Source organism: Terrapene carolina, unplaced genomic scaffold, assembly GCF_002925995.2.
Source record: "Terrapene carolina triunguis isolate 2854851 unplaced genomic scaffold, T_m_triunguis-2.0 Scaffold189, whole genome shotgun sequence".
Classification (NCBI taxonomy): domain Eukaryota; kingdom Metazoa; phylum Chordata; order Testudines; family Emydidae; genus Terrapene; species Terrapene triunguis.
This window is the reverse complement of record NW_020664540.1, coordinates 4489649-4499017: the sequence shown is the minus strand read 5'-3', so window position 1 is coordinate 4499017 and position 9369 is coordinate 4489649. Positions and strand designations below refer to the sequence as shown.

Below are 9369 nucleotides of genomic sequence, written 5' to 3'. Positions count from 1 at the left end.
TCACCCATTTTCTTCAACTGGGTCCCCAGAAAAAAAACGTTGAAAACCACTGCCGTAAACCACCAACTGCTAGAAGCTGAGACTGGACAACAGGGGAAGGATCACTCAATCATTGCCCTGCTCTGTTCATTCCCTCTGAAGCACCTGGCAGCGGCCACTGCCAGAAGAACTGCTAGCTGGACCACTGTCTGACCCAGTAGGACTGTTTGTATGTTCCCTTGCGGTCCCGGCCATAGGTGCTGCTGTGTAACAGAAGGGCCAGGCAAGGAATTTGTGAGCCGGCCAGGCGCGCTAGGTTTCATGCTGAGAGCGGAGGAGCCCCCAGCAAGGGGGAAAGCACTAAGCCGAGGGGATACAGTGCCCAGCTATGATGTGCAGGATGAGCCCAGTGCAGCAAAAGGGCAGGTGCCCTGGTGAGGTAGGGGCTCCTCTGCCACCACCTCCTGGTGGGCACGTGGCGGGAGGGAGGGATTACAGGGCTGCTCTCAGCCAGGCCCCGCTTCTGCTGACATTGGAGTCAATGGCCAGGAGCCCAGGCAAGTCAATGAGGCAGACCAGGCGCAGGCCCGCCTAGCCCATTGGCAGCTATTTGAACACTAGACTCCACCTCGTCCTTTCCCTCAGCCAGTTACAGCTAAGGGGCGAGTCCGGGCTCCATGGTAACCCCTCAGCCAGTCGCACATTAAGGGGCGGGTGGGGCTGAGCACCATGGTAACCCATCACCCAATGGAAGGCTGGATCCCATGTGGGCGGCGCTACACACTCAGGAGACAGCCAATGACGGTCAGCGGTTGGCTGTGGGCGGGGCTTCGTGGTGGAGGCATTCCCCAATGGCAGGCCTGGTGGGGGGGGCGGGCGGCCGTTTCTTTGTGGGCTTTGACAATAAAATGGCGGGTGGGGGGAAGGCGGGGCTGGCTAGTGTGCTTGGTCCCGCCCCCTCTCTCAGGCGCGGAGCGGTCGGTGAGGCGGGAGCCGGGCTCGGGTCGGGGAGGAGCGGGAGGCGACGAGGCGGTGAGTAGGGTCGGGCTGAGCGCTCTGCGGGCCCGGGATTAGCCGCCACCGGGGTTTGTCGCTGCCCCGCGGGCAGAGAAATGAGGCGCCGGGTCTGGACGCGGGTAGGCGGGGAAGAGCCCGGGGTGGAGAGCGGATTCAAAATGGCGGCGGATCCCCCTCCCCGGGGTCCCAGGGCAGAGAGGGGCGACGAGCAGCAGCTGCCGCCGCCCAGGGTCTCCTCGGGGCGGGGTAGGTCGCTTTGCGGCGGGGAAGGCGCCCCCCGAGTACTCCGCAGCCTCCGCTCACTGCTTTCCTTTCGCCACCCAGTCTCAGCGCCCCCCTCGCGCATACTGCCCCGCAGGTCCAGCACACTGGCCCTGACCCACCGTCACCCTGGCCAGCAGCTCCCCACACGCACCCTGCCCCCCAGTTCTTAATCCCCGCCGCAGCGCTTTGCTCCTCCCCCACCTCCTTACTCCCGGGCGGTGTTTCCCCCCCTCACATCCTCTGCCATCACCAGCACATACCGTCTCTGTACTTCTGGGAGAGTGACTCCTGCCACCCCGTGGGGGCTGCACGTTTAGGGGAGTGGGCCGCTGCCCTGCCACTGTGGGAGGACACCTTTGTAACCCCGGGGGGATGAACCCCCTCCTCCCCACCCCACACACAGACAGCCATATGCACCTCTGCACTTTTCCTGCCCTATCGCCACCACATGCACCTTTTTACTCTTTCCACTACATCCTCTGTATGTTAAGGGGAAGACTAGACTATCCTTTTGTCCCAGCCTCTCATTACCATTATGTACATCCCTGTACTCCCACATCAATCACACACAACTCTATATTGCTAGGGGGTGGGTGACCTGGCACTGTCCCCACTGGGGTCCTAAGGGTTTCCTTTTCTCGCAGCCACATGCTCTACTTGGGTATTGTCTCAGAAATGGTGTCTGTGCAGTCATTTCTAATTTAGCAAAATCTGGTCCTAAATTCTGTGGTAAGGTCACTGCTTCTACAGCAAACTGGAAGCTCTGCGCCAGATTCAAGTAAATTTAAAACATTATTATTTTCAGGATTTCAACACATTAATAATACTATTCCTTGAACTACTTCTTTTTATATTCAATCCAATATATTTTATGCTATTCTTCAAATTTTCAGATGTCCGTATGCTGCAGATTTTTATTTTGACACATCTGTATTGTAGGAGCTGTCGAAGATTAACCGCAAAATCGAGGGACTCTTGCCGCTTTTGGCACACAGGAAAACAGAACAGTTTGGGCTTTTGGCACTCATGTAGTAGAGTGCTAGGGAAAGGATGTAACTTTTCTTCCCCTTTTTAGACAAGGTTAAAGTTTACTTGAAATTGTTGGGGGTGGGGTACTTGAACTTTTAGCTTCCAAACAGACAACAGTCTTGACTTCATTTGTCACTTGGTCCAACAGCTGTGGACCAAGCACACTTATTGAATTGTTCTGATATAGTGATCAGCAGAGCAACAAGTGTTTACAATTAAATTTATTAGCCCTGGTCTACACTACACAGTTAGGTAGACATAAGGCAGCTTATGTTGACCTAACTATGTCCATATGCACACTACAGCCTTGCTCCCACTGATGTAAGTGTACTACCACACTGAATATAACTCCCACTCCACGAGAGGCACAGGGCTTGTGTCGGTATAGTTATTTGTTCTTGTGAGCAAAAATCACATGCAACAGGTCATGTGTATCATTTTCTTGTGTTGGGTACCTGTTCTTTTCCCAGTGTGTATTACTGAAGTTCCAGTTTGACTGGGCTGAAACCATCTCTATATGATATCACTTTGTCCTTTAGTTTCTGGACCTGATAATGAATCCTCCCCTCTGTCCTTTTATGGAAAGCTCATGTTCTCTTCAGCAGACATTCCCATTTCATTCAGTTTTGGCAGGTGATCGTGACTCTTTTGAAGTAAGGCTTTATTTTCTAGAATGCTCAAATATCCATATAGTAATAGAAAACACTCCTATCTTGGTTACTTATTCTCAAATCTGCAGCATCTTTTAATGTTGCTTGATCTTTACTAGAATGTCTTGATTTTATTTTAAGAGGGTTCAGTCAGATTCAGGATGCAGATGGCTACCATGTAGTCCAGATGCATTCGGTAACAGATTGTCCTTAGGGTGTACAACTGGTAAAAAGTAGCATTATTGGGAAAATGCCTTCCTCCCCCCTTCCTATTTAACTGAGCTGGGGTCACTGAATTCTTATTTATGACAGATGTTTCTAGAAGAAAATTTTGGTTATTTTTGTACTTTACCCTTGAAGCTTTCAGAATTTCAAATGGATTAGCTATTTTTTCCTGATCCGGTAACTCTAGTGCAGACAACATTCATAGTCAATATGTTAAGAGGTCTATCAAACTTTATTTAGCCCCAAATTTGTTTTGAAAGTCTAATTGCTTTTATGAACAAAACACATTTCTCCTACACTATATGCTAGCAAATCTATCCCCTTGCAAGGCAAATTTTAGTCACAACGTTCTCATGGCTGCTGCTATAGGAAAACTCACCTCCTTATTTCACAGCTTACCACTTACATTTGCTTTATATAATCTTCATGTAGGATGGGAGAAGAGAGTGACAAAATCAGTAATATAGTATACCCTAATTATTCAAGTAGCATGGGGCATGCAGCTTTTATGTGGATAATTGGGAGCTCAGCTAATAGAGAGGGGAGGAGACATCAGAGGCTGGCTCTTTGCAGTCCTGGCCGAGGGTTTCTGCTCTGCCCCGTTCGCTCCCATGAGAAGTGGGGCTGCAGAGAGCTCCCTGCGCTGCCACGACCAGTGACACCCAATCTTTGCAGGTGTGGGACAGCAGAAATCCCTGGCTAAGACTTTGCTCTGCCCTGCCAAAAATGCAACCTTCTGTGGGCCTGTAGGGGTCAAGTGTCACTGGCCCCGTGACAGTGCAGGGAGTCCTGAAGCTCTGCTGTCACAACCCTGCACTCACTCACTCCTGTGACAGCAGGGCTGCAAAGGGCTCCCTGCGCTGCTGCAGGACCATTCAGCAGCAGGGTGGCTTTCCCATGGCTTGGGGCTTGTCGTCCTTTTCCTTCTTGCAGTCCTGGCTGGGGGGGGATGTCTATTAACCTAACCTCTGCCTTATCTAAATTCCTTCCTTATCTCCTGGATACAGTGGGGACAAGGAAGGGATTTGGATAATATGGAAGTTTGGATAGTAGAGTTTCAGGTAAATGGAAGTATACTGTATGTTTTTCCTTTTGTTTTAGAGATGATTTGTCTTTTCTCCCCTCTTATGTAATTTTTATGTATATTTCAATACCCCAAGTGACTGCTAAATATTTAGTTTACTATTTCAGTGGCTAAGAAAGAGAGGAGAAGAAAGGAAGAATGGTCCAATGGTTAGGGCATTAGCCTAGGCCTTAGGAGACCCTGGGTTTAAGTCCTTAACCTTCACACAGATTTTCTGTGTGACTTTGGGCAAATCATTCAGCCCCTCTGCTCAAAATCTGTACAATGGGGATAATAGCACTGCCCTGCCTTACAGGTGTGTTATGAGGCTCAGTTCATTAAAGTTTGTGAGGTGCTCAGATAATCAAGTAATGGAGACTATCTAAAGTACCTGAAATAGCAACAAGGGATGAAGTTTTGCTGTGTGACTCCTGTAATTGACTGACTTCCTGTCTCCTGTTGCCTGGTAGGTGAAGCTATAACACTTGCTGTATGGAATCTTGTTCTATAGCATGGGAGAAGAGGAAGGACTCCACCAAACGCAGTTACTGGTATGTAACTTCTTAAGTGAAACTTTTAAACCAGCTATTTTTTGTGCAGTCTCAGAAATTGGGCAACAAGATTCTATATTTATGATGTGGGTTATCAATTTGAAAGTGAATGAATGCAATAGAAACCAGTGGGACTTTCTGGCAAAATCTGAATTTTATTTTTTTTAATCTTGAAGGATTTCATTTAGTTTCATCTCCGCTTGGTGCTGTTCCTATATTTGAATTCCCCCACAAAAAGCAGTAAAGTATTGTTGTTTTGCTCCACATTCCTTTCCATTCAGTGAGTTTACTTTTCAAATATAAACTGTTTTTCAAACATTTGATATTCAGTAGGGTCGTATATATCCCTTACAATAACATTACAGTTAAAGTAAAAAACAATGTAGCAAACCAGGAAAATGCAGCATTAAGGTGACATTAACCACACAAGCTTGGGGTGAGTAGCCCCAATATGCACTGCTTTCCAGAATTTTCCAGTATCCCACAAGCAAGGGATACTTACCCCAAGAGTGTGTCCGTCCAAATGGACACTTGATTTCTGAGAACCACAATTTTAGCAGGGCAAGTATCTTTATTGTGTGTGGAATTTTAAAGTGAGGTGCCCACAGAACCATAGTATCAGCAGTGTAATATATTAACAATCTGGAAGAGGGGTGAACACTCAGGTGATCTACTTTTTTAGAGGGATAGCGGTGTTAGTCTGGATCTGTAAAAAGTATCAAAGTGGGTATTCACCCACGAAAGCTTATGCTCCAATATGTCTTGTTAGTCTATAAGGTGCCACAGGACTCTTTGATACTTTTTTAGTGAGCATTGTATTGTAAGGAATTTTAGAAGCCCTTTAACCTGCCATTCTGTTCCCTAGTTTAAAGTCAGTGTAGACAAATGCAGTCTAACATCTTGGAAGGAACAATTTACCTTGTCATATGTTGGATTTTGGGTTAACTAACCACACAGGAAAAAGACATGGAGGAGAGCTCATAGAAAAAACATCTGCTCGGTGCACAGTAGCAGTCAGAAACCTAAAATGAGAGATTACGGTTTGTTGAGGGAAGTAGAGAAATACTGAAAATGTCATGGGGGAAGCTAGTACATTTTCATCTTGAATAACTTGTTTAGGTTTGGTTACCCCCCTCCCCACCAAAAAAACCTGGGTCAGACCAATGGTTCATCTAGCTCAGTATCCTGTCTCTGACTGTGGCCAATGCCAGATGTTTCAGAGGTATGAAAAGAATAGGTTAATTTTGAGTGATCCATCCAGTCACAGTCTGTTTCTGGCAGTCATGTATAGAATAGTAAACTGTGTAGTGAGCATCATGTGTGCACTTTGACTTACCCTGACTGTTACATTAGAATCAGGGGGCACCCATTGAAATTCAAGGCCCAATTTAATTTTTTTCTTCTTTTAAACACCTAACAAATTACCTTGTGGCACTCCATACTCTAAGATACGGTCAATATCAGTAAAATTCAGAGAACATTTGTATGCTTATCCGACCAGTATCTGCAGTTAGACTAGATAGCTAACACACACGTTTCGGAAGATAAATCAATCACTGACTGGCTGCCTGTAGTTTGAAACAGGCTTTCCCGTGTAGGTATGTTGCTGTAAAATTGTCCATTGTGTTTTACACATCCCTCTGAAGCATCTTGTACCAGATACATCATTGCTAGCGCCTGGTATGACCATTCTTATGTCTTCAAGTGATTTTAATTGTTTCTGAAATGAAAGATTCTAAAGTGGGGTTTTTTTTTTTTTTTTTTTTTGCAGTAGTTTCATTACTGCAGTGTCTAACTTATTAGGCCCCTGGATTGTGCTAAAGAGTCTCTCTCATTTTTTCTCAACAGGACACAATGTTTGTGCGAGGATTGAAGAGAAAATGTTTTGATGGTGAAGAAGATATTGAAGGAACTCTGGCTGGTTTTAAGGCTATCCCTTCATATAATCTTCAGCGACAGTCACTTTTAGATATGTCTTTGGTCAAACTTCAATTATGCCACATGCTCGTTGAACCTAATCTTTGTCGTTCGGTACTTATAGCCAATACGGTGCGGCAAATCCAAGAGGAAATGACCCAGGATGGGACTTGGCAGATGATAAATACACAGAGTGCAGGACAGACTTCTCTAGATCGTCTAGTTTCAACAGATATCCTTTGCCGTTCATCCAAGGAACAAGCTGAAGGAAAACTTGTTCCAGTTTATAGTACCTTCACTAAAGACTGTGAGGGTACCCAGTCACAAGATAATTCAGAAATTATGTCAACAGTTACGTCACCACAAGTTCCAAGAAACCTGCAAAGTAACATGTGGGAAATGGAGAACCCACAAGAAAATAGAGGAAACTTTCAAAAATCATTAGATCAAATATTTGAGACGTTAGAGAATAAAAGTCCTAATACAGTTGAAGATCTATTTTCAGAAGTTGACAATTCTTACTATGACCTAGATACAGTATTAACAGGAATGATGAGCAACACAAAAATGGGACACTGTGATCTCGAAACATTTCCTTCTCAGACATCTGCAAATTCTAACTCTAACTGTAAATCTGATCTTAATGAGCTTGATCATATTGTGGAGATCCTTGTTGAATCTTGAAACTGTTAAATGTGCAGAAGACAAAGATCCTTCAAGGAAACAGAGGACTTGTGGAAACAATTTTTAAGATAGTTTACTCTATCAAAACTGCACATGTATTTTATAAAAAATATAAAGCACTTCATATTGCAAAACGTTAATTTTTGAAGTTAACATGCAATTTGTAGTGTCACTGTTTTGTCCATTTAACTGTAAATACATACTGTAAATGGTTTTAAGTTAGGGCTCAAGGCTTTCAGAATTAGGCTTTTTTGCAAACTTTTCTAGCCTTTGAAGGGGGTGTACGTTCAGTGAGAGGGTTTCTCTGTCTTTTGTTTTCCTTCTCCCTCCTCCTCTCCCCACCCCCCCACTAAAAGAGGCAGCAGTTATAGAGAGAGACTGGGTTCTCCTTTACCTCCTGATTCTGGATCAACACTTCATTCCTACCACCACTTAATTCCTTCCCTATCCACTTCCTCTGTTCTGCGTGCAGTTACCGCAGGGCTCTTGAGGAGCAATATGCAATAGTTCCCATTACCCTAGTTTTTATGTCTGTTTTTGCTAAAATTTTCTGTTTAAATATAGTTTTAAAGTGTTTATCAATGTTTAGATTTTTTCCAGCTATTTTCCTAAAGTATATTTTTTACTATAAATGTCCTGTCAGCTGCTAATTTAGTAACTTTTAATCATAAATATTTGCAGTTGATGTATTTTTGAAAGACTTTCAAGAAGGGATTTGTTTTTTTACCATGAGCTACCTTACGTAGTTCAGTAAAGTGTGTAAATGTAAATATACATTTTATACATTACATTAAAATGTAAGCGCTGTTTTCATGATTCTGTTTTATAGAGTAGTACTTTACTAAACTAAGAATTGTACAATTATGCTTTTTATACAACTTGAGCATCATTAGAGGAAAAGCTCTGATACAGCTAGATGCAATTACAGTTCAAGTCACACTTTTGTTAATTTCAGACCTAAATTATATAGGTTTTTATTTATGTGTATTTATATGTAAATGTCATCAAGTGAATTGTTTATCATTGAAGTCTACCATCAAATAGTTGTTTATATGAGAACTGTCTTGCGCTAATTACTACAAAAAGTATTACTAGAGGCCTTTAAATCTCTAATGATGTGTTCCGACGTCTTGTCTAAATTAGTATGTCCCACTCTTACCTAGACTTTCTTATCAACCTATTTTTGATTAACAGAAGTTAATATAATGTGGGTTAGTATTTGCTTTCATTAAGGACTTACACATTCGTTTTAGAGTGTGTGTAATTCATCTCGTCCCTAAGGGCACTTTTGGGGAGGGGGGGGGGCATGGATCAAATGTGATATACATTTTTGCTATAAAATGAGCAATATTTACCTTGGTAAACTGGTGCTGGAAAAAAAATCAAAGTACATGATAGGAAAGGGAGGGAAAAGAGATGTTGTTGCTGGAACCTTTTGGTATTCTCTGTATGGGGAGAAGAGATTGCAAATAGTTCAGTTGTTTTCACTGGTATATCAAGGGACCGAGTACAACGTGGAAAAAAATAAACATTTTTTGCATTTAGCAGACTTTTGTCTTCCCACAGGTGTTATGACCTATTTCATGTCTGTCTCATGAGTCTCAAATCTCTAACTAGAGATTTTAAGTACATTCCAGTTCCTCACTTCCATGAAACTTATTTCTAAATATAAATACTCCTGTTTCTAGTGTGTGTAGCTGAATGTGTCTTTAACTTAGAATTTTAATCGTTTAAGTGCTTTTGAAAATGGCTGGTTGAAAAGGCAGCATCGTATAGCTAAGTTTTCCCACTGCAGTAGATGGATGCATATTTTTAACTCAAGTTTGTGTCAGACCATACCATTTGTATGTGAGCTTTCAGTGAACTTGAAAATGTTTTTTGTATTAAACTTGGACATGAGGTGATCTTTATTTGCTTAGTAGTAAAACATTGCTTTCATAATTCCAAACGGATAGTGAGTTTGTATTAAAGAACTAGCTGGATGAAGCAC

At 43.3% G+C, this 9369-nt stretch overlaps 1 protein-coding gene across 2 annotated transcripts; it reads left to right on the top strand.

Moving 5' to 3' along the window:
• The first annotated feature begins 941 nt into the window (after positions 1–941).
• On the top strand, positions 942–8923 carry CDCA4 (cell division cycle associated 4). 2 transcript variants are annotated; one of them, XM_024200661.2, is made up of 3 exons: positions 942–1011; positions 4698–4778; positions 6627–8923. In XM_024200661.2, the coding sequence occupies exons 2-3, from the start codon at positions 4740–4742 to the stop codon at positions 7377–7379; spliced, it is 792 nt and encodes a 263-aa protein (XP_024056429.1). In that variant the 5' UTR covers positions 942–1011; positions 4698–4739; the 3' UTR covers positions 7380–8923. The 2 variants fall into 2 exon arrangements, with proteins under 2 accessions (XP_024056429.1, XP_024056430.1); XM_024200662.2 differs by lacking the exon at positions 942–1011 and adding an exon at positions 1030–2942.
• Positions 8924–9369: the final 446 nt, after the last annotated feature.